The 24,062-nt window shown below is 35.5% G+C and overlaps 1 protein-coding gene across 4 annotated transcripts in view; it reads left to right on the forward strand.

The window, feature by feature from the left end:
* The window catches only part of DIAPH2 (diaphanous related formin 2), a 214,441-nt gene that overhangs the window by 21,411 nt on the left and 168,968 nt on the right, over window positions 1-24,062 (forward strand). For 3 of the 4 annotated variants that reach the window (XM_068411748.1, XM_068411751.1, XM_068411752.1), the window contains 13 exons: window positions 1,238-1,258; window positions 5,771-5,910; window positions 6,295-6,369; window positions 6,453-6,522; window positions 7,843-7,979; window positions 9,130-9,238; window positions 12,596-12,706; window positions 14,464-14,582; window positions 15,488-15,604; window positions 16,726-16,844; window positions 18,269-18,333; window positions 20,212-20,316; window positions 22,582-23,205. In XM_068411748.1, coding sequence (XP_068267849.1) covers window positions 1,238-1,258; window positions 5,771-5,910; window positions 6,295-6,369; window positions 6,453-6,522; window positions 7,843-7,979; window positions 9,130-9,238; window positions 12,596-12,706; window positions 14,464-14,582; window positions 15,488-15,604; window positions 16,726-16,844; window positions 18,269-18,333; window positions 20,212-20,316; window positions 22,582-23,205 — 1,812 coding nt within the window. The remainder of the gene's footprint in view (window positions 1-1,237; window positions 1,259-5,770; window positions 5,911-6,294; window positions 6,370-6,452; window positions 6,523-7,842; window positions 7,980-9,129; window positions 9,239-12,595; window positions 12,707-14,463; window positions 14,583-15,487; window positions 15,605-16,725; window positions 16,845-18,268; window positions 18,334-20,211; window positions 20,317-22,581; window positions 23,206-24,062) is intronic. The other variant, XM_068411749.1, reaches the window with a different exon arrangement.

Below are 24,062 nucleotides of genomic sequence, written 5' to 3' on the forward strand. Positions count from 1 at the left end.
TTCCTTCGCTCTTGAAGAGAAAGGTTGTTGACCATGGAAATTACACTTGGGAAATGGTGAAGGCTCAGAATTCTGTTTCAGAACTGAACTTGGTGACATGTCATACTGAATGAGTGGAACAGTGGTGAGGGAAGAAGGAAGTAAATTAGGAAAGGAGATTGTCTGGTGATGACAGTCTGTCTTGTGCTTCTAGAGGAAGCTTCATCAGGAAGAGGAGAGAAGAGGTGATTGTGAAAGACTTGCAGGGACTTCTGTCTTCTGAAAGACTTCGTAAAAGAATAATGGAAGAGATAAGAGTAGAAAATGAAGCAGGTAGAGGCTGAACAGATACAATCAAATTCAGATCTCTGAACAAAATCATACTGTCTCAGGCTTTTAATCGGATAAAAGTGGTCATTCAATAAAGTGGCTGCTATCAGATTGCAGCAAATAGCTTGCAAGGAAAGGCCTACAATGCTTAGGCAGAAGTCCATAGTCCTGGTGTTCACAGGAACATCGTCATTTGTGCAGAGTGGTAGAATAGGACAAAGATGTGCTGCCTTTCTACAGAGTTTCTTCCATGTAAAATCAACTTCATGAATATGCAGAGATGCTGTTCCATGGTAAAAAGAGAAGATGTCATTCTGTATATCACTGTTTAATTATCCATGTAACTAAAAGCATCCATACTGAGCAGTTGAAGAAAAATGCCACATGAGACTTTTCTGAAAGGCAAGTTAGATTTATAACTGTAGGCTATGTTTTTGATTATGAAAACTTAATTAAATTCAGCGATGACATCATCTAAATAGATCAAAAGCTCCATAATAAATGAAGCTGTTATATGTACAAGGAAGTCCGTATGCCATTATTTTTTCCTGTAGTTTTCTCAGCGTCATATATAAAATATGTGACCTGATAATTCTAACAGAATGGCATATCTCTTAATCTTTCAAGATGTAGATGTCAAGCTAGGCATTTAGTTATTTGTTTGTCGATGTGTGAAATACTGGTGGTTCGGCAGGAGGACATAAGAATTCCAAATTATTTCTCCTACAGTAGAACTACTGTTTTCCTGTTGAGAAGCTGTAACTCTTAAATAGTTTGATAAAGTAGTAAAAGAATGTAACTACTACTAATGATTAAACACTGAAAAATTTGTATGATGCTACATCCTACTAGTACTTTGCTGTGTTTATTTATGACTATTATTATCTTTTTTACACAATAACCTCTCTTGGCTGACCACTGCATGCAGATAGTCGGAAGTAAAGTTCCGGTGAGTATGAACGTGATAGTTTTGTTTTTTCTTATGAATACACTTCCATTTTTAGAGATTAGGTTGCAATATTTTGAACTTTTATCTTGGATTTAAAAGCTCAGGGGGCATAACTGAATCCTTGTTTTATCAAAATAATTATCAACTACCTCAGTCATGTTTATCTTACCAGTATAAAATAATTGATTGTGCTTTTGAGGGATCTGTTCTTAAGTTTTCAGGAAACTATTTCCAAATACTTCAGACTGACTGAGAACTCATCTGTTCATTGTGAGCAACAAATATAATTTATACTTGCCTTGCTTTTTATTGAAGGCAATTACCCGAAACTTTAAATTTACGGTATTTGTCTTACTTCATTCTGTTTATACGTGGATTTTTTTAATGTCCTAATTGTTAGCATTCATAGTTTATTGTGGAAATGTCAGCTACTGGATATTAGTGTGAGAATAAGATTAACAGAGAGGATTTAGAGGGTCAATTAATAAGCATAAGATGAGATCACTCACAGCATAACTTTTTTCTTACTAAGTGCTCAGCTACATTTTGTGTTAAGTCATGGTTGAATTTAGTGATTTACTCTTTTTTTAAGCAAGTATTTGGGACTTGATTTGTTGGACTGAATTCAGCAAATTTTTGTTTCCTGGAAAAAAAGATTTTTTGGGGAATAATTACATACAAGTTTTAAATGATTGCTGAAAGCAAAGATATACTTTTTAATTATGGATGGACTTTTTTTATTGCAGCCAAGACAGGCTTTTCAGGTACTGCAAGGTTTTCTACTTAGGTCATATTCAGTACTTCTTTATTCTTTTTACTACAAAATAGAACAACCCATGACTTAAAGCTTTCTAATCATTACCTTATATGTACTTAAATATAGAAGGATATAGCACATAAGGATAAATAAATTGCTGTTGTCTTTGCTTTATTCAGAGTGGTCTTTAAGCAGAGTTTTGTGTCTGTATTCACCAGTACTTTTTTAGTTTTGTACACAGTACTGGTTTGTGTGCTGATGGAGAAAATATGTAAGCACGATGAAGATTTTTAAAGGTATTTGATGTACCTTTATATCCCTTGATTTCTGAGGGGGGTATATATTTAAAGGTATTTGATATACCTTTATATCCCCTGATTTCTGCGGGGGAAAATTAACTTTCCAGTTCACTGGGTTAAAACCAGTTTCTGTTTTTTTTAAAATTCCTGCTGCCGTGTAATTTCCTTATGATGTGAATTAGCCTGAACAGCTGCTTTGTGAAGAGATTATTCTATGAAGGAAACTGGTGTATGCAGAATGGGTAGTGGAGAAACTGTCATACGTGTTTTCTTCCCTATGCCTTTTAATTAGGAGTCTGATGGAGAGCAAGAATAGTTATGCGTTAACAGCATGATTTTGGAGAGAGAACTTGCAAAACAGTAAAATAAGAAATGTTTCTCAGAGTATGGCTTGTGCATATTATTGCTTAAAGAATGCATGCATCTTGGTGTGCTGCTTCTCAGTATATATTTTCATAGGATTCACCGCTTGGGAGCTGGTTGCATCTGCCAGCATGTGTAGTTACTTTCCTGAAGATTTACAGATTTGCTGTGGTAGGAAGGAGAAGAATTTTGGACTGTTGGTGCTAGTACTGTTGGGTTGTAGTGACAATTGCAGAGAAGAGGTTTGCCAGTTAATGGGGAGTTTAGAGCTTTAACTTACTTGAGTTTTACTTGGGATCTCAAGCACTGGTGCCCACTTGTAATTTTAGCTGCCTGCAAGATAACCTCTCCTTGCTTTGATAGACAATGGTAATTACATTGAAACGGCAGCTGCACCTCTGTGTTTATCTGTAAGGCATTAATGTAGATGTCTAAAGTAGGATTAGCTTGTTAGTTCTGTTTTTAATGGGTTGAATTAATGCGTTTGACTAATATCTATGGGATGAAGTGGATATGAACTGTGTAAACTTCTGATTTCTAGTTCAGGAGCTGATAGTGTTTCCTCATAGCTTGAACAAGGATACTGCTTTTCTAAGTCAAATGTGCAACGACTAGAGTATATGTGGCTTAATAATTGAAAACACTTTTATTGCTTTTCTAAAACCAAACAAACCTCCCCCCCTCCAAACTATTTGTCTTATCTGACTTTGTTATTATACTCTAAAATATAGTGATTTCTTTGCTTGAGATAGGAACAGAATTGTATTAATAGAGAGTACGCAAAACCTCTTCAGTTAGTCATTGGCAAGGGGAAAGTATAAGTTATTACTTTCACTTCATTAATAATTATGGTGGTACCAGTTCCTTGTTTCTGTCTAAAGAGTGATTTATTTTCTAAACTACAGAACCAGTGTAGTGAATTGGATAGAAGCGACCACCTCTGATAGTGTGAGATTTCTATTCAGTGTACTAGGCTACCAGCATTCTCGCTGAAGTAAACACTGTCTTGTGAAAGCAAAATACTTGTAACTTCTTCAGCTGAACTCGGCTTTAGCTTGAGACCTAATGAGGTCTGAATTGTCTGGTGCCTCAAAAAGGAGTAGTTTGTGTAAGTTTTCCTACAGTGGAAGGGCAAACCACAGGAAATAATATTTTTGGAAAAACAAATACATCTTGCATTCTAGAGTGCTTTTCAGGGTCTAGCTTAACACATGATGGCATTTGATTGAAGTTGCCATTATCTCATCTCTTTATAGATTTTGTGGCTTACAGCAGTGCTTCTGTTCTCTTCTTTTAGGGTTTGGGGAATGGCTTTTGTCTGAAACAACAAAAGCTGTATCCAGTATGGTATAGATGGTGTACGTTACTTACAATCTTTTTCAGTTTCCATCCAATGCAATGAACGGCATAAAGCTGTTCCTATTTTCTAGTTCATTACCTTATGCTCTTTCAGAGCGATGATTTTTCTGAACTATGATGATTTTTAGTGTGTAGTGCTAATATACTTACCTGATTTAAAGTCAGTTCCTATTCTTATAAAAATAACCTCCACCCCTTTGTTTCTTTTTCTTTTGGTGGAAGGGCATCTCTTTGTTTAGGAGGTTGATAGTGACAGATTGTAGTTCCTTCATATCCTGTTTACTCATCTTTGTAGTGGTCCTTCAATATATAACTGGTATGTGTTGTCCAGCTAAAGGCGCTATGTGTGTCAGCAAGAAACATCTTCAAAGTTGACGTAGTCCAGAGGACACTGTTGTCTTAATGCATTCACAGTCTGCGTCAGACTTTTGTTTGGTTGAGGTGAGGACAAACAGTCTGAAAGTATATTGTGAACTTTTACATAGTTCTGTTACATGCATTAATGCTGGAATGTACGTAGGTCAAAATCATTAACTTCAATGTAGGCAAGTCGTTTTGTCATCAGCCATATTTAGTGTCATTTTTGGAAAATGAACAGTAAGAACTTGAATACAGCAAACTGGAAACTTCATGAAAAGTGTGCCTTTTTTGGAAGAGAGACAATTAGAAGATTACAGTAGTTGGAGAAGTTCCTGATACAATTAAAATCAAATACATATAAATCGTATTCTAGGTCAGACACTTTTCATATTGTCTTTACACCCGTGGCATCTTTATCAGGTTCTCTTCAACAGACCATTTAGAGCTAAGGAGCTTTAGGAACTGCATACTAATCATGACCACTCTTCTGAGATGAAGCCTACTTTTCTGCAACTTGTCAGAGCTGTACAAAAGTTTACTTGCACCCGTTGGTAAAGTGTTTCGTATGTTGTTCATGGTTTTGAATACTACAGCTCTAAAAACTGATTATCGGGTACTTTAATATTGAAATACCTCGTAGGCAGTTATTCTTCTGTAATGGCACTTCAGCAGGAAGATGAGCTCTTTGTCAAATCTTGCTAGGATTCTTTTGTAGCAAACAAGATCCTCTAGAGATCTCTGTTAGTGGCCAAACATGGAATTATGGTACAAGAAGAAATAATCGAGTCATGCAGTTGCATGATTTTAAAAACACTGATTTAACAGTTGGTGGATACCAGCTCCTTTTCAAAGTCATTTGCAGTGGCTTATCTTCTTCCTTTCTTTTGGAGAAGAAAGAATTAATTTTAGAGTCTGGATATGTCCATAGTGATTATGCACAGCTTTTTTGAAATGGAAGACAGGTACAGTGGGAATGATCAGACAAGCTTAATAACAAGTGTGGAGGGTTTTGTGTGTCTCTGTTTATGGTTGTTTCTAATACAGTGTTGTGAAGTAGATGTTAAGTGAGTGTGTAGCAGTTAAACATGTTGATACAACTGAATGATGGAATTAAATTTTTATATCCAAGATATATAGTACATGCACTTTACTCAAAGAAGTGAAGAAGATTCCAGAAAAATATTTACCATTGTCATGCAAAACCTAAACTGTTAAACACTTATGACAAATCAAAGTTAAGTCATGTGTCTTTAATAGTTGTAGAGGGAAAATGTTGATTTTAAAATTCATGTGGAAATATTGGCCTTACGTGTTGTCATCTAAGCGCCACTATGGTCAGTATAACATTAAACAGCATTCTGTCTTCTGTGATAGGGTGGACTGAAAAACAGCAAGCATGAATGCACACTGTCCTCACAAGAATATATTCATGAATTGCGATCTGGAATTTCAGAGGAAAAGCTTCTTAATTGTCTAGAGTCTTTGAGAGTGTCCCTAACTAGCAATCCAGTCAGGTAAGTAAGAATTTCTGCTGTAGTTTTCATCATGGTGTTTTTGCTAAGCAATAGAGTTGTGGGTTTGTTTTTTTTTTTTTTTTTTGAAACCAGAGTAATTATGCTAATGCTTGTTGGCACGAGAAAGTAGTTCTCAGCACAATGGAAAAGGATAAGTGAAATGTTTGCAACTGTCTGCAATAGCTTGTCACCTTTCACAGTGTTTCTCAACAACTTCTAGTTGCTGGAACTAAGCATTGTCTTAATGGTTGATCAGGTCTTCCTGGGAACTGAGGCTTAAAGCAGCATCTATGAAGATATAAACAAGCAGTACTGGAGACATAACTTTGCAAGTTTTACATTGGATTAAGAAATAATTAAAAACATTTTTCTTCCTTTTTCCAGCTGGGTTAACAATTTTGGACATGAAGGTCTTGGACTTTTGTTGGATGTATTGGAAAAGCTTCTGGACAAGAAACAGTAAGGACTTGAGTAATTTGAAGGGAGGGGTGGGGTGTGAAGCTTGTGAAGATTGTGCTTATGTTACTTTCCTCTCTTTCAAGGCAAGAAAGTATTGATAAGAAGAATCAACATAAACTTATCCAGTGCCTCAAAGCATTTATGAACAATAAAGTAAGAAATATTTTAAATTCAGATACTTCTAGCGTGTTTGGGTTTTGTTGACTTCAAGATCTGTGTAGCATGTTGAATCTCAGAAAAGGAAGGAAAGCTTGTATAGCCAGTGTCAGCTGACTCTTTGGAAATGTAGGTCTTAAACCTTTCTGAATATGCATTTTGTCTTAGTTTTGTTAAATATTATTGATTTTTGGAAGTAAAATGTATGGCAAACAGAGGATGATAGTATGGATTTAAGGTAAGTGAAATCAGAAATTAATGGCTTGTGAAATTGAAAGTAAAATATTTCTTTCTAAATTCAGATTTCAATACATGATTGTTTTTGTTAATATAATGTACTTTTCACCTGATTTTAAATTGAGTATATCTTTTAGCTATAGTTTTTAAGTTGGTAGGTAGTGGGTAAAGGATAAAACTTCAGTCTAATTTAAGTTATATCTAACTTGTTTCTAACATGGGTTACTCATGATCACAAAGTGTGAGTACTGTTTCTAGAAGCTGATGTGTTAAACTTGTAATATTGCTTTATTTGTGGCAAAATCTAAAGCGGTGTTGTACTGATTTATTCCCCTCCCTACCCGTAACAAACACAACTGTACATTAAAGGTACTTTTAACTACTGTTACTCTGTTTAGTAAAATCTTACAGAATAGCCTGTCCGATGAAGTGGCAAAAGTAAACTTAAACGGTCACATGCTTCCCCCCCACCGTTCCTACACTTAAAGTGTAACTTCAAACAATTAGATAATCTTATTTACCAACTATTCTTTAATTAATGAAAATTAAAACGAAAAATAATTCTACTTTTAAATAAATGCCAATGTGTGCGGTTTTTTTTTGATTTATCTGTACAGAAAGTGAAATAGAATATACAATAAATGAAAGAAGATAGTTGTTTCAAAAAAAATTTCAACCTATATCTGTCATTGTGTGGAAAATTTTATTTCAACTTGCCAGGAGCCGTTACAATCACAGGAAAAAAAAAAAAACGAACAAATTTTTTGTAGTGTTGAGGTGTTTCAGATATAGGTAGAAAATAAAAAACGATTTGTTTTCTGGTGGATACCTGATTTTACAGAAGACGGTATCTTCCTTAGGAGCTGACTCTCTTTCTTAGGAGAAAGCCTCAAATGTAAGATTGGGAAGACTCACTTGTATCCCCAAGCGGTAAAAGCCAGAAGGTTTTAGTAGAGTGTTGCCAAACTTCTTATGTGGGAGAGGGGGTGTGAGGATTCCTAAGGATCTGAAGCCCAAAGATCATGATGAATATTTGAGGCAAATACAATTGTTTCACTGTAAGCTTTTTGTTTCTTTAAGTACGGATTGCAAAGGATTCTAGGAGATGAAAGAAGTCTCTTGCTGTTAGCAAGAGCAATTGATCCAAAGCAACCACACATGATGACCGAAACAGTGAAAATACTTTCCGCTATCTGCATTGTTGGAGAGGAAAATATGTAAGTAAGCTATAGAAACAATTTTTTTTTTTTTTGAATGCTTGTGAGTTTTCAGTTTGGACATAGGTGAGAAAACTTGTCAGTGAAAACAGATGTAACCTGTTAAGTCTTTACGTTCTCAATGTAGTTTAAATGAAAAGAGACTTTTACCTGTTCTGATGCATTAATCCGATATTAAATCAGACAAGCAAATGAACAGAGATCTCCAAACCATGGCTTAAGTAGAAGGTCTGAAAGGACTATGATTGCTTACTATAGTGAAGATAAGGCTTAATGAGCCATAACTGTTCATAAATGGCTGTTCATAGACCTCTGAGTATGATCAGGAACTGTGAACTTTTAATTACTACAAGGAAAGCTGTCAAGATTTAAAGACACTGTAGAACAATGTGTGTTAGCATGGGGCACTACTGAGCCTATTATTGTGCGGAGGATTGAGATTGGGACATCTACCCTGAGGAGGGGAGATGAACTTATTATATTTGAAAGTTACTGATTTGACACCACATGTTAAGATTTTTCATTAGTTTAGTAGATAACAATATAGAAATAAATATATGTATGGATTGTATTAAAATATCACCTCTCTACCTAAACATCACAAATTTGACAGGGGCAGAAACTTTACATTTACAGCTGAAGTTTTGAATAGTTCAAGTGATGGAGTTACGTAGCACATCTCTATGCGCTTTTTAAAACAAGTATAATCAGTTGGCATATGTTTGCTTTGAAAGATTGTCTTAGTTTACTGAAGATTAAAAACGTCAAACTCCATGTCTTGTATACAATAAATGGATAAAAACATTTTGATTTCTGAAAAGACAATTTATTAGAATTCCCAGATGTCAAACACGTCGGCTAGTATCTAGTGCACAGTCTTGCAATGGTAGTTTTTTTTTTTTTTAACTCATCGGTGGTTTCTTAGCTGAATATAACAAAAATGTAGAGATTTATTCACGTTTTTTTAATTGAACATTAATCTTGTAGATGTTTTAACATTTGGTTCTTTATTTCTTTTCAACTTTATACAGATATATGCATTCAGATTCTCTGTCAGTGCACTAAAGTGTTGTGTAAATAGTGGGCTAAGTATCTTTAAAATGAGAAAGTTGGCTGTGGTATGCTTTTTGACAGTTTATCTTTCTCTTAGGCTGGACAAGCTTTTAGGTGCTATAACAACTGCTGCTGAAAGGCACAATAGGGAACGTTTTTCTCAGATTGTTGAAGGACTGGAAAACCATGAATTCTTACAGCTGCAGGTGGGTTTACTCTTTTGTATGCTTGCTAATACTTCAGAAATAATCTAAGATACTAGAAGATTGTGTATTATTTTATGATGTTTAAATTATTTACCAGCGAAATCTTTCAGTGCTCTTACGCTAGTGTTCAGTAAAAGATGAAAAATAAACAGAAATGGCCTGCTGATACGAGATTTTCTAATTACTAACAGTGTGAAACCAAGAAACTCACTTCGTTGTCCCAAAAATAGGATTAAAAAGTTGTAACCTTAATAAAAAGAGAGTAATTAGTGATATTCCTTTTCTTGCATGCCAGATGTAATGCTTAGGTAATAAGTCTGTGAAAACATTTTATTATCTTTGTCACTGCCTGATCTTCATGACTGGGAATTTTCTGTGGTTTAATGGACCAATAAAAATCCAGCTCTCAGTCTGTCCTCTGAAATGTTTTTTAGTTATTATTACTGGAGCCCTGAGGAGTTTGGAATTTAAGGAGTTGGAGGCAGTGTTCCCTGTGTATCTTTTGGGTTTAGGGAAGAAGCATAAAAAAGTACTCTGAAGTTGCATTGCTTGTTTAAACACTCCCTTTTCCCCCAATCTTGCCCCACCCAAAGTAAACAAAAACTGCTGTACTTATGGCTTTGAGCTGGTCCCATTGAAGCAATGTATTTGTAAAAAGACAGAACAAGTTTGTGTTGTGCTCTTGAAGTGAGTATTTGAGTTTAATTTAGAACCACAACTGGAAAGCCTTAACTGAGCACACACTTGAGGTATCTCACTGTTTGAAGTACCTGTGGCAGGATCATACTTCCAGTATTATTCACCTTTTTGTCATATTACTGAATGAAGACATAGATAAGCATAGATCTTCTTAAAATAGTTAAGTATTTTGAAGGGTTTTTTTTGTACTGAAATTTTCTAGGTACTGCAGTCAAAAGTTTTATTTGGCTATGAAGGATTTTGGTAACTTGTTACCATACCATTCTCCCAGGTAATGACAACTTAGGTTAAATCCTAGCCTATATCTGGTAAATTGAATGGTTTGCCTTTGAAAAATTAATGACACAAGGACACTGATAATTCATTAATCATTTAGTAATATGCGAAGTAAATTGAGTGGGAGTAAAACTGCTAGTTTTAGGTATTTAAAGCTCAATGTTACCCAACATAGCCATCCCTTTACATTGAACAGAAATAAACCACAGTCAAAACTAGTCAGTACTTTCACCTTCAGTGTACTGACTTTATAGTCAGCTGAAGATAACACGCATAGCTTAATGTAACTATATTTGTGCAGGGAGTGCTTAGATTTCTTACCAAGTCATGTGTTGAAAAGAATTACTTCAGGAACTACAGTGCTATTGCCCTGTGGGTAGAGTATAGTAATTTATTTTTATGCTAACCTGTCCTTTGGAGTCCTTCTGTTATAACATGTAACCCTGTCTCCTTAGGATAGGCGTGCAGATTTCTTCCATTGCTAAGAAATCCGCAAGATATACATGCAGCTGTGTTACTACTGCTGGGACTTTTGGCGGCAGTATATGCAGCCTCTTAAATATTCAGATATATAATAGCTATGACAGATGTGGATGAGGTGTGTCCATTTTTGTCAGGGTACCTTTTGAGATTAGTAGTGTGCAGCAGGATATCGTTGCTACTTTTGTCAACGAGAACTGTGCATTCATTGGTGTGTGTTTGACATCTGCCCTTCATCAGCCACTGGTGCACCTCTAGGAATAATCTAGTGAGTTTTAAAAATTATTTTTATAAAATAATGAAATAAACAGTCTTCTGTGCCAGTGGTCTTTACTGAGTCGTGTCCTGTGTCCCATGTTCGTTGCTCCTTATGTGTTAGTAGATAAGAGTTTCTTATTCTCTGTATACACCTGAATAGCCCAAGAGTTTTGATTGATACTAGAATGCAAGCTTTTTTAATAGCTTTTTTTTTTAGTGACTGCAAGTGTTTGCATAGAGACCAAGTGACTGAATATCCTACTAAAGGATGACTTTGACTTATTTCCTTCTCATAATACAGGATTTATACAAATTTTGTATTGCTAAGGTATCTTGGCTGAAAGAGATGGAAAACTAGAATGCAGGCAGGGCAGGTATACCTGCATGGAAGGTATACCTTTTCCCATTGTTAGATCATATATATGTCAGCTATAGTTATCTTAACAAGATGTTTACCATCAGTAGTTCTTCTTCCAGAGCTGATGAGTTAGTGTTGTTCAATAAGCTTCTATAAATGACATCCTGATCTTAATAGTGCTATCACAAAAGAATTCATTTTGAAGTGCTCTCCTACTTTATGACCTTGTTGATTTAAAACAAACAAAAACAACCACACAACATTCCGTTGTCTGTCGTCCCCCCCACTCTGAAACCTCACTTACACATCAGTAAAGGTACAATTGCAAGACTCATTAACTTGTTTCTGACAAAGTCGTTCTTTACGTGTAATGTATTAGCACAAGCCATTAAGCCAGAGTCTCTTCTGGCAAAAGCAATCACAGCAGATGGCACCTCTTCTCTCTATTAATTTCAGATTGGACATGTACTTTGGCTTGTTAAGTCATGTCATAGTAGTGAAATAACAAGAACCATTCAAGCGAGCATGATGATACTACATTATCTGAAGATACAGCTGTATAAAGGGAGTGCCTTTGAACGAGTGCTTTAATAGAAATTCAAGACTCCATAAGGTGTTCCATTAAAACTAAATAGTGAATGTAATTAAAACAGGAAAGGTGCTTTTGTCTGACTTTTTTTTTCCTCTGCAGCTATTGATTCTTTTAATTATTTGTTTATTTCTACTCTGATGCTATTTCTGTTTGCAGTTAACATCTTTTACCAAACTTGGTATTTCCCTGGAGTCCCATTTTAGTCTTTTAACGTGTATCAGCACTTTTAGCATTATGCTATTGTCTACCTGTTTTAAAGTCAATCAATTAAAGTGCACAGCTGTTCAATTAAAGCATTAGCCAGTACCCTGAGACTTCAGGTGTTTTGCAGAAGTGCTGTGCAGGAGTAGAAGAGACACCTGGTGATGTGAATTATTTTGAGTATGGGTGGTTTTGGGTTTTTTTGTTGTTTTATTAAAATTTTCAATTACTGTAAAAGCAGGTTGTTTTCAAATTGGTGAATACTGAGGAGAAAGAGAAGGAGTTGCAGTGTGGAACTGTAGTTCTGGAATAACTTTCTAAAAAAAAGTATGATCCTTTGTGATACGATTTTGGCATAGCAGAAGCATGCACAGTATGAAAACAGGAGAATGTTTGATGTTGCTTAATTTATAATTAAACTGAAGCAGTCAAAGACGGTATTTATTTTCGTTCTATATATACTAAAAGTTTTTGCCTATATTTCCGATAACAGGTAGCATGTATGCAGCTCATCAATGCCCTTGTTACATCTCCAGAAGATCTTGATTTCAGGATACACTTGAGAAATGAATTTTTACGTTGTGGCCTGAAGAAAATATTACCTGTAAGTCATTTGTGTATAGCAATTGATCCCAGTCAACTCTCTGTGATTGTTGAAGGTAACCAAATTGTTTTACTGAGAGTAGCAGATATGAAAGATTAGGGGTAGGGGGGGTCAGACCTGGAAAGGGCTACCAATCCAAATCTGCTTTCATTCTGCATAGTTGCAAATTTAGGCTCTCATGAACGATATAAACCAGAATGGTAGTTGAAACAAGTCAATATATTAGAAATTAAATTAGAGTAGTCATCAAATTTAGCACAGTGAGCTCAAAGCACACGCAGTAAAAGTGAGTTTGGCTGTGGAACAAGTCTTGGATTAACTTTGTATATGCCATTCTTGTTTTGTGTGAAATCTGTTGTTCTTTGATCTGCCTTCTGAAAATGCATTTGGAATTTTTAGGGAAAAATCAAATTGGCTCCTTTGTTGTCTTTGAGACTGCATGTCTTCATGGAACTGCACAGAAGTGTGCCTTTATGGGTAGTTGTGTATGAATATTTGTTACTTAGGGGTAGATTTATATCTGCATATAGATATATAGAAACCATGCTGATGCTTACATCAAGAATATGTGTAATTAAGCTACCCAGCAGTTTCTCACAAAAGATGAGAGAAATTTAAAGAGTACCTGCTTATATTTGTCTGAAACAGAATTTATACTGCTATAACTTTTAAGATATGAAGTTTTGAATCATCAACACTTGACAGGAATAACAACGTTCAGTTTTTAGCATGTTCAGCTTTGAAACTGTTACTGATGTGTGTATGTTAATTTTTCGTAGGGTATGTATTTAGATTTTATGCCATGTAGATACATTAGGGGGATCTGCTGTCTTTATTTGCTGTAGAACATCTGAAAGCCTGAAGAACTCTTAGGTTTTTTTTTAATCTACTGAAAGTTTATACAATTGATAAATGCTTAAAAACCTTAAGAATTGAGTGTGGGTTAGGTGGCAAATAAACTGAATTGTAATGACTCATGATAGAAACCTTCGCAGAGTGTACTAACATACAGATATATGAGTTTAAAAGCAATTAACATTTAGTGATAACAACCTTTTCTAAAAATGTTGAACAGCTATTGTGTTGAAATTCTGTCTCTAGTAAGGTTAATTAATATTTTATGTAAGCTGTAATATCAACTAAAATAGTCAATACGATCTTGCTGTTAAATTATTTGTAAGGTATTTATTACAACGTACACATTGAGCTCAGATCATTAATTCTGCAGGGAATGAATGTCCAAGGTGGAGGAGGGTTTTTTGCATTAGAAAGCAACTTTCTTAATGATAAAGCATCTTAAGCAGACTTCATGCTCATAGCTGTCCTTAGGGGTAAATTTTCAAGAAATTTATAAATGAGAGTTTCTGGAACAAAAAACCATCAGGAGGTAGATCCATATTTCTCTCTCTCAATCTGTCCAGATTCACAGGAGCCTTCTCTGGTTTTCAAATGTTAGAATTAGGATAAGCTTCTGCTTTTTAGGGGAACATACACGGTTGCCATTCAGTTTGTGCATATCCAGTTATGATAATTCCAGGCCAATTGTCATTAAAAGCATGGAGTGCATTCACACTAATGGCTTTTGAACTAGTTTCCTTTTTTTTTTTTTTTGTGATTTGCCTAGTAGGAAGCTAAACTTGTCTCTTAAGTGTATATTTTGTCTTATATTTTGTCATTATATAATCTTTGATAAGGGGGGGAATTCTTGCTTTAAAAAAAAAAGAGAAAATTAAGATACACTATGCCTTGAAAAATAGGGCTTGAAAGATAAGGATAATGAAGAGCTTGATATTCAGCTGAAAGTGTTTGATGAGAACAAAGAAGAAGACTTAATTGAACTGTCACATCGTCTCAATGATATCAGAGCTGAAATGGAATATCCTTTATAGAAATGGTGTTATAACTTGTTGCATTGTTTAATAACTTTATTAAATGTAAGTTAGAATGCTCTGCTTGCAGTTTATTTGTCACAGTTGCGTATCTTGGGACTTTCTCAGGCAGATTTCTTCCCACTTGTTTTGGTTAAAAACTTATTTAGAAAATTAGTACTTAAATTTGCATGTCAACTGTAAGTAATTGGGAACTGAATAATAACATTTACTACGCTAAACTCCGTCTTGTAATACATGAAGATACAAACTTCCATGGGTGCAATTTTATAAGTTTGAAGAAAAATAAGTTGGAATAAGAATTGTAGTAGGTTCTGAAGCACCTAAGATGCAGCCTTCTCTAGATGTGAAGAAGCAGTAAATTTAAAGTTAAGTAAGTTCAGAATGGTTGCTTGCAGTTTTTAAGAGTAGCAGCTGGTACTTAAGAAGCAGAGGAAGGTAAATGCAACCAATGAGAGGAATATAAAGTCATTAATAAGTAATGTTGTTGCATTACAGAACAAGTAATTACAGGTAATTTTCTTTAAGAAATTAAAATGATTGACTAGAATGTATTTGCTAATAGCCTGGCTCACTTCAGAGTGAAAATGAAAGCTTGGTCTGAAATATGTTTACAGGATTCCATGATAAGTAGTATGTAGTATAATTTTTCTGAGTAGTAATGAAACATGTCTTAATTGTTAAACAGGGGACAGTTTCTGTGGATTATCTTAGTGGAAGAAGGCTATTTATTAATAAGGATAGTAGTTCAGAGCATTGCAATACAAACAATAGCTAGGGAACTGGGTTTGGGGTGGGGTGGGTGTTGCGGTTTTTTCTTTTTCTTTTTGTGTTTTTTTTTCCTTTTATTTCTGTTTTTTAAGTCCTTGTAATTCCTTAACAATATTTGCACTGATGTGAATGAAGTATTTCATCTGCTGTATAATATGTTGAAAGATACTTCTTCTGAAAACTACTTCTTGTCAATTCTCCAACATTTCCTTCTCATCAGGAATGATTACTATGTCCGGTAAGTGTCAGCTGTCAGGTTTGATTTTTTTTTGTTTTTTTTTTTTTTTTGGAAGGGGTAAGGGAAAGAATATAAATCAAGACCCTGGTAAACTGAGTTGCTCATAATCATGCATAAATAGTTGCTGTGTAACTGATGCGTTATTTGTCTTTCTGCTCAATGTTAATATTGAAAAGATCTTGTTAAGTATAATAACGCTTTTTTCAAGATTTGGACCTTATTCTAACACCCTTATCCCAAAATCTCTTAACTCATTGAACACTTTTTTCCTTTATTCAAGTTTGATAGCTTCATGACTTCAAAGAACTTGAAAGTTAGTTGTATAATTTATAATTGAAAATAGTTCCACAGTGCCTTGTATCTTGTCTTTTCAGTGTAAACTTCTCTTATATGTGCACCTCATAGTGTCTTAGGAGTGTCAAAGTAAAGATACAAAATCTTGTTTTAAGAAGCAATTTTTTGTTATAAAGGGATGGTAGAAACAATTGATATTCAAGATGATAAAATTAAGAAGTAAAATATAACCTGAGAAAATTTTTTTTTTTTTTTTTTTTTTTAATTTGGAAGTTTGGAATATAACCAGTTTAGGTTTGAGGGTTTCCTACTTTGAGAGCTCTATGGTATGTGAAATTGAGATCTAATACCTTGCACTGGTAAGAACTAATAATTTTGAGCACAGAATCCCCTAATGTTAGAGGTTCCCGGTGTTGTTGTGTGGAGATGTACATCAAGAGATTAAGTTAATAATTAACTTGTTTTTTTTTAAGTAGTTGAATAGTGGTACCATTGCCAGTGATGGAATTCACTGTGTTGAGAATGTGCTAAATAATTTTCTCAGCATATATTGAAAATACTGAAGACGTTGTTTATTTTATTGATTATTGTCTGGCAAAGGATAAATGAAAAGTGCACAATATTTTGTGGAGTCCTGAACTTCAGATATCCTTCTGAGAAACTGATAACAGCTCTTTATTAGCCAGAGTACAAATAAGATTTGATCCTTTTACTGGCAATTGTATAATTCATATATTAGGAGTTAAAGTTGCCCCTTTTTCCCCCCTTCATGTTACATAAATGATTGTTCATGTTCTTATTTTCTTGTAAAATGTGTTCTCCGTTAGACCTCAGTATTACAAGATAATAGAAGAATGCATATCTCAGATAGTATTGCACTGCAGTGGTGTGGACCCGGATTTTAAATGTAGAGGAAGAATGGACGTGGATTTTACTCATCTTATTGGTTTGTATACTATAAGCAATTTTACCATTGTTTACTGAAGTGCATGTTTTTCTTTGTAGTATTCTGTCTAGACTTAAATTGACTGTGTGAATTTTTTCAGTTTTCTGGAAATATACATGTAAGCTACAGGTGTGCTTGTGGAGAAGGCCGGATGAGACTCTGCAGCCTTTAATAAAATGACGCTGATGAAGTTTGCTTCTCCAAATTTGTCTTGACTTTTAATCTGAATACAATAGTCTTGATAACCAAAAAATGCTTGTTCATAACTTCTTTGAGTTTCAGGTCTGTTACAAATATCAAAATTTACATTAACATTAATTGTTAATGGATTTATAATTGTTATATGATTCATTCTAAGAATATTTTCTGTAATATTTTCAGAGTGTTTGAGGTTAGTTTAAGGTAAATGTCATGTCAGAAAAAAAGTAGCTGAATAAATACTGTATTGTTTAAATGGCAGTTATCAGCATTTAGAAGCGTTGTTTTACGCTTTTAAGATTGGTGGGGTAGATTGTGTTCTTGAAATACAAAGGCGTCTCTGGAGTAAGTATTCATAGAGGGAAGTAATTACTCTTGGAGAACGCATTCATTTGGGAATATGTGGTTTTGGTGACGTGACAAAAAGAAAGGATGTTGTACTGGTTGACTTTGGGGGGTTGGGGAATGACAAAGTGCTTTCTAAAAGGTATCCTGCATATCTAAGAAGTATTTCTGCATTTTCTGTTCACTTATGACTCTAGGAATGTGATTGCTTGATCTTACATTAAGATCTTACCTCACCTTGCCTTCTGTTTCCACTGACTTACTGGTTTTAGGGATAACTGGTTTGTCTCTCTCTGCCAGTTCCTACCTATAATATATAGTTACTTGTGTTTACCTCACTTAAAAAATGTTGAGAGTTTTATACTGCATGAAAAGTCAATAGAATTGCTTTGTACCATTGTTGAGTGAAGAAATCTGTGCTTCGCAGTCTGTCCAAATTATTCTTGCCTATGAAATAATTTTACTGAAATAAGGAAATGCCTGATTTTGGATTCCTAATCTGAAAATGAGGCTTTCTGATTTAAAACCTCAGAAGTAACTATTACTTCATGCTAGTGTAAAAATTATTTTTTCATCTCTTATTTAGTAGTAGATTCATATAAAAGAGAAGGGTTGCAAACTCGGATCTGTTAGAGACAGAACAACTGTGGTGATTTGTCTTCAACTTTCTTGATCATGTGCCCTCACCACTTTTTTTATTTACGGATTTTGCTTATCAAAATAATTCACCAAATGTTTGGTCAGATCAACCTAGTAATTAATTGTATATTTTATCTGTTGCTTTTGTGTCATGGGGTCATAGGGTAATTATGGTTGGAAGACACCTGAGAGCTATGACACATTTTACCTGACTTATGTGTGGTATTTTATTTAAATTCTAGATGCATGTGTGGACAAAGCTAAAGTAGAAGAGAGTGAAAAGAAAGCAGCAGAATTTTCCAGAAAGGTAAGTCCTGCTCATCACTCTTTTTAAGGTATGGAACAGAAGCTTGACAGGAACACTGTAGGCTTGTTTCACAGTAGAAACTTAGTGGAAACTGGGAAATAGTGTATTGCACAGGCAGGCTGTTCTTTCACATTTAATAGCTCTGTGGGTTTTGAGTTTTTCTGTCTGTGTGTGTGCAAGTCTCAGGTTCCAGCTTACTCTGAATTCAGAAGCAGGTGAGTGCTTTTAGCTGTACATATCTTCACTTGTATTCTTCTGCTGTAGACAACTGATGGGAAAAATTCCACTTGTTGCTATTTTGTCCTGAAATACTTAGTCATAGTTAAATACCTAAAGTGCTGCTATATGCTTTAAAAGAAAAAAAAAAAAAAAAGAGGCGGGGGGAGGGAAAACGTTCATAACTCTTCATCTAGCTTTGTTTTAGAACCTGAAGAAACTTAACGAAAAGCAGTGTCATTCAGAGTTTGAAAAAGCATCAGCTCTTAAGGCACAGAGTTGCTAACATTAAAGCACTTCTTTATTTGCTTATGATGCCCATGATAAATTATTACGTTATGAGGGAGAGTAATTTATTTCCTTATTATTGATGTTTAGGAATCTTACAGTGCATTTTGGAACCTGTTTTGCTAACAGTTTTATTCTTCTGGTCCAGTTCTCTTTTATTAGGAACTTGATAACTAAGTCCTATTTTGGTCATGGGCAGTTTTAATTTATTACTAGATACAGGAAAGGTTAGATGTTTAAAATTATTTCAGTAGGAAGAATTCCAGCTCAGTATATTTCTTGTAATAAATTTTTTGGGACGTGTTTCTAAATAAATTGACAGTTATCCTTCTGCTTTATCGCTATTGGTGTTTGTGCTGAAAATACCTTGATAGAACATATTTTCTCAAGTTACTTAAATTTCTGTTTCCTAGATTATGCTAATAGATAATTTGTTAATCTCAGCTCATCATATCCTATCTAAGGATATTAAATGCTGAATGTACTATATTAGCTGCAGTAGTACTAAAGTTCATATACCATGTTGTTGCGTATTAAAAGCATTGAAAATTTTGATCTTTACCGGCCTGGTATAAGAAGCCTTTTGCAGGCCAAAAGGCAGTACATGTTCTTGAACATGATGATTACAAATTTCAAATGAAATGTTGAATGAAATCATGAGCTTTTCTCTCTTCAGTGTTAAATGTGGATGTATTTTTAGTAGGAGTTGTGGTGTCTGAGCTTTATAGAAAGCAAATTGTTATGATGCTTCCCTGGCAGTTATTTATCATCATGTGCTTTGTTAGTGGCAGTCAACACATGTTCTTCCTAGTGATAAGTTGGTTTGTTCCGTGGAAGAATGAGTAGCAGAAGCTTTTAAAGATGCTACTAATCTCTTAAGCCTAGCAAACAGTAGCAGGATGAAAATATAGAGCAAATTTCTTACAGTCATGTTGTAAACTGGACTTCTGTTTTATACGGGGACATCAGGGCTAAAGGGATCACTAACTTATTTGGATACCTCTTTCTTACGTTACTTTATGGATGATACTGCTGAAGCTGCACACACCTCTGCAGATTTAAGCTTGCTGCATGAGATGTATCCTCGAGTTTAGTTTGAGAAGTCTGCAGTGTTTTGTTGGGGTGGGGAAAACCTCTTGAACTTACACTGTACTAAGTAGCTGGATCTGAGTGGTTCTGTGTCATGATTTATTGACTGAATAATTTATGTGATACTAGAAGAACACATACTGGAAAAGTACTTTTTTTTTTTTCTAAAAACTTTGAAGTGCATCAGTTGGTCTAGTTGTGATATTGTTCAAAGAATTCCTGAAAGTATAATATCTAGTGTGGACATAAATGGACAAACACTCCTGTGTTGGTTAATCATTACAGTTTGATGAAGAGTTCACAGCTCGACAAGAGGCACAAGCAGAGCTTCAGAAACGAGAAGAGAAAATCAAAGAACTTGAAACAGAAATCAAACAGCTACGAACCCAGGTAATAAAACTAAATCATAATAAGTTCCACAGTTGAAAGGGTTTTTTTATTTTTTTTAAGAATTGAAAGGAAATTGACCAAGAATGTGGTGTTTCTATGGAGTTTGAAATGTATGTTACAGTTGTATTGATTTGTTTTTAAGCCAGCATAAACTCCTAAGGATAGTTAATGGAGGTAGCTTTTTTTCAAATAGCAGTATATTCAACATCTGTCACAGATATTTGCTGTATTGAGGGGAAAAAAATTCCTTAGGCTATGAAAAGGTTGAATCCAGCCTGACTTTTTTTTTTTCCCACGTATTTTTTTATGCTTTGACATTACTACTTCTGTATGTTTTGCAGAAAGTGTTTGTTTTGGAAGGCTTTATACTTGAATTGCAAAGGTGGAAATCATGATAGCTGTGCATGCACAGTATACATACCTTTCAGCATGTACATGCAACCAATAACATTTTGTTTTGAACTCTGGATATCAGACTGTAGCCATTTTCTAAAATGAATATTACACTAGCTTTATACAATCTCAGGTAAATATAACAAAAAATGCAAGGCCTTGTGGCAGTGGAAGGTGATACTTAGTTTCAGCAAAGCTGATTTTACTTGTGTTCATTTCCTCATGAATTTTGCTCACAAGCACCAAAACTGTATCTCCAAGTGATCTGTCCTGGATCACTAGTGAAGCAGAGAGGACAAGAGATGCTGCCTGTTGAGCCCTCACAGTATCTCTTGGGTTTCTTTTGTTTAGTGACAATGAATTGAGTTTTAGACAGGTCTTTTATACCCTTTAGGAACCAACAGATACCATAGTTTGTTCTTTTTGCCTTGGCCTCGCTTATTTCCTACTTCTTCAATGATAGGCAAGGTCTGCCTGTTGCCTTTCTTTCCCCATTGTGGATATCTTAATGCCTATGGTCTCATTCGCTATTTGGATAATAAGAGGAAGAATAGCGTGTGATGTGCTATAACCTGGTTGCCATCATCCTGCTTTCAGGATGCTGGTCTTCTGCTGGCAAGTTGTCTGTGCTATAGCCTTATCAGAGCACTGGCCTTCTCATCTTAATGTAAGCACATTACGTTGCACTTAACAGTTGGATTGCTGTTCATTGTGTCCTTTGCTATCAGTACAAGTCATTCTTGTAACTTGTGGTGTCTTATGATTTCTTATTCTGTTTTTACACACAGACATTTCTGTTCATACTTCATTCTTACCAATTTTAATGTTTGTTACAAATATTTACAAGACAACGTTACACTGAAATTTGACAGACTATTTTAATGAGTTCACCAGTTGTTGCATTACAACACTCCCCATACAATATATTGTGGCATTTATTTTTAGATGCACTCAGGTTTCTCTCAGCTTGATTTTTTTTTTTCTTTGCTTGCTTCCTTTGAACTAGGAACAGTAAATAATTGTGTAGGGAAATAGTATGCAAATCAGATTAAATTAACAGCCTATATTACATAATAACTGTAATAAAACATTAGTTAGTAGAGGGAATAGAGTATGAGCTCGTATGGCAGTTTGTACATAGCTCCTGATGCTGCTTTTTGACAGATACTCTTGAAGGACAAAAATCTTGTGAGGAATTCATACTAGGCTAGGATCATGTTAGCACTACAGAAACCTCTCTGATGGTTTAACATGCTGCTGTTTTTCTTCATTGTTCCTTTTACAACTTATTAGAATGGATATTGCAATTGCTCTTTCTTCCTATCACCACAGAAACAACTGCAGCTGAATTTAAAAGAAAGCACGATTGTTTTGGTTTTTGTGTTTTGTTTTTTTTTTTTTTCCCAAAACAAGATGTCAGGATAGTTATGAACAACTGTGGCCCCATAACCTCTTGCACTGCAATAGCTGCTTCAGTGATTTCTGTGGCAAATTTTCCACCAGCAGATTAGTGTTGTTAAAATACAGTGTGGTTATTACCATTTCTGATGCTCCAGCTTGCCGGGATATCCTAAGTGGGATAAATGTTTTGTGCATTGGTAAGAAATAAAATGCTGTTCTGTTCACTTAAACGTTACTGCTATTAAATTTTCTTTAAAACGGAAACAATTTGTTTTTATAAAAATGCTAGGTTATTCAGTTTACTTGGCAGTTTTATGGTACAATCTATTGTTATTGCTTCTCATTTAAATAGGAGAATGATTGCATTTCTCACTTTCTTGAGGTACAGTTGACTACAAGGCACCCTAGTTGGTTCAATTGATATTAAACTTCCTCCCCACCCTGATGAAAAGAATTCCTCTTATATTTCAGGGTCCAGGCCTGACTGGTCAACTGACAGAAGTAGCACCATTACCTACAACCCTACCAAGTGAGAATGTGCCACCACCTCCAGCGCCTCCACTACCTGGTGGAGCAATACCACCTCCTCCTCCTCCACCGCCTCCGCTACCCGGTGGAGCAATGCCTCCTCCACCGCCTCCGCTACCTGGTGGAGCAGCGCCTCCTCCACCACCACCTCCACTGCCTGGTGGAGCAATACCTCCTCCTCCTCCACCACCACCTCCACTACCTGGTGGAGTAGTACCTCCGCCACCGCCTCCGCTGCCTGGTGGAGCAGCACCACCTCCTCCTCCTCCACCACCTCCGCTGCCTGGTGGAGTAGTACCACCTCCACCTCCTCCTTTACCTGGTGGAGCAGCACCACCTCCACCACCTCCGCTACCTGGTGGAGCAGCACCACCTCCACCACCTCCGCTACCTGGTGGAGCAGCACCTCCTCCTCCACCACTGCCTTTTGGTGGGCCTCCAATGCCACCACCTCTTGGAGGTGTTCCTTTTGCTCCCTTTCCGGTGATACCAGCGTTACCACATGGGATGAAGGAGAAGAAAAAGTATAAGCTGGAAGTCTCAATGAAGAGAATCAACTGGTCAAAGGTATTACAATGCTTGGTTTTTATTCCCATTGATAAAAAGTGGCTTTTGAGGAATAAGGAGGTAATGTGCTAGGGTTTACATTAGATAGTTAACAGTACTTAGGAAGTTTGGGGAATTCATTCCGTTCTTTATCCAAAACATTTTTGATGCGGTGATTGTGATTCAGTTGGTGTCGGTTTTCAAAGACACCTTATGCTATGGAGTAAGCTCCAAGTGTTCAATGCTGCCAAGAGCCAATAACACCCCATATTCTGGGGATACCTGTAGCTCACAGCTCTCAAAATTTTGGCCAATTTTGTATAGAGTGAAGTTCTACATGTTTTCAGCTGTAATTAATAATTTCACTTGCCAAGTGAGCACTTAAAGGTAAAATGTCTTGTTTAAAGCAGATTTAAGTTATCAAACAGTTAAAATGTTTACTTTATAAATCATGTTAGTACTTTTTTCAGCCAGAAGTTGAGATAGTTGAAGGATTGCTGGATTTTAGGATGGGGAAATGAATCTTGAAGTAGACAATTGGGTGGAAAACTGTTGGGAAGACTGCCATTTGGGAACTTTGACAATCTGGCAGTTGACAGAAGGATCTGGAGTCAAGGGATAACTATAGCTGTTTGCTTAACTGAAGTAGCTGTGTCTCAGTAATGAGAAAGGATGTTGAGAGAGGAGATGTATTAAGAGGTTTTACTGAGTTTCTAAGTATAAAATGCAGTAAAACTTGATATGAATGGGTACATGGAATTTTGGAAGACAATGCAAAGCAGAACCTTGATTTTAGTTTTGCCTTCTCTGGGTTAAGCAAGCTGTGGGAGCCATAAATTGTGGTTTATGATTTTTTTCCCCCCACCACACCTTGCTTT

This window comes from Nyctibius grandis, chromosome 13 (assembly GCF_013368605.1).
Source record: "Nyctibius grandis isolate bNycGra1 chromosome 13, bNycGra1.pri, whole genome shotgun sequence".
NCBI classification, from domain to species: domain Eukaryota; kingdom Metazoa; phylum Chordata; class Aves; order Nyctibiiformes; family Nyctibiidae; genus Nyctibius; species Nyctibius grandis.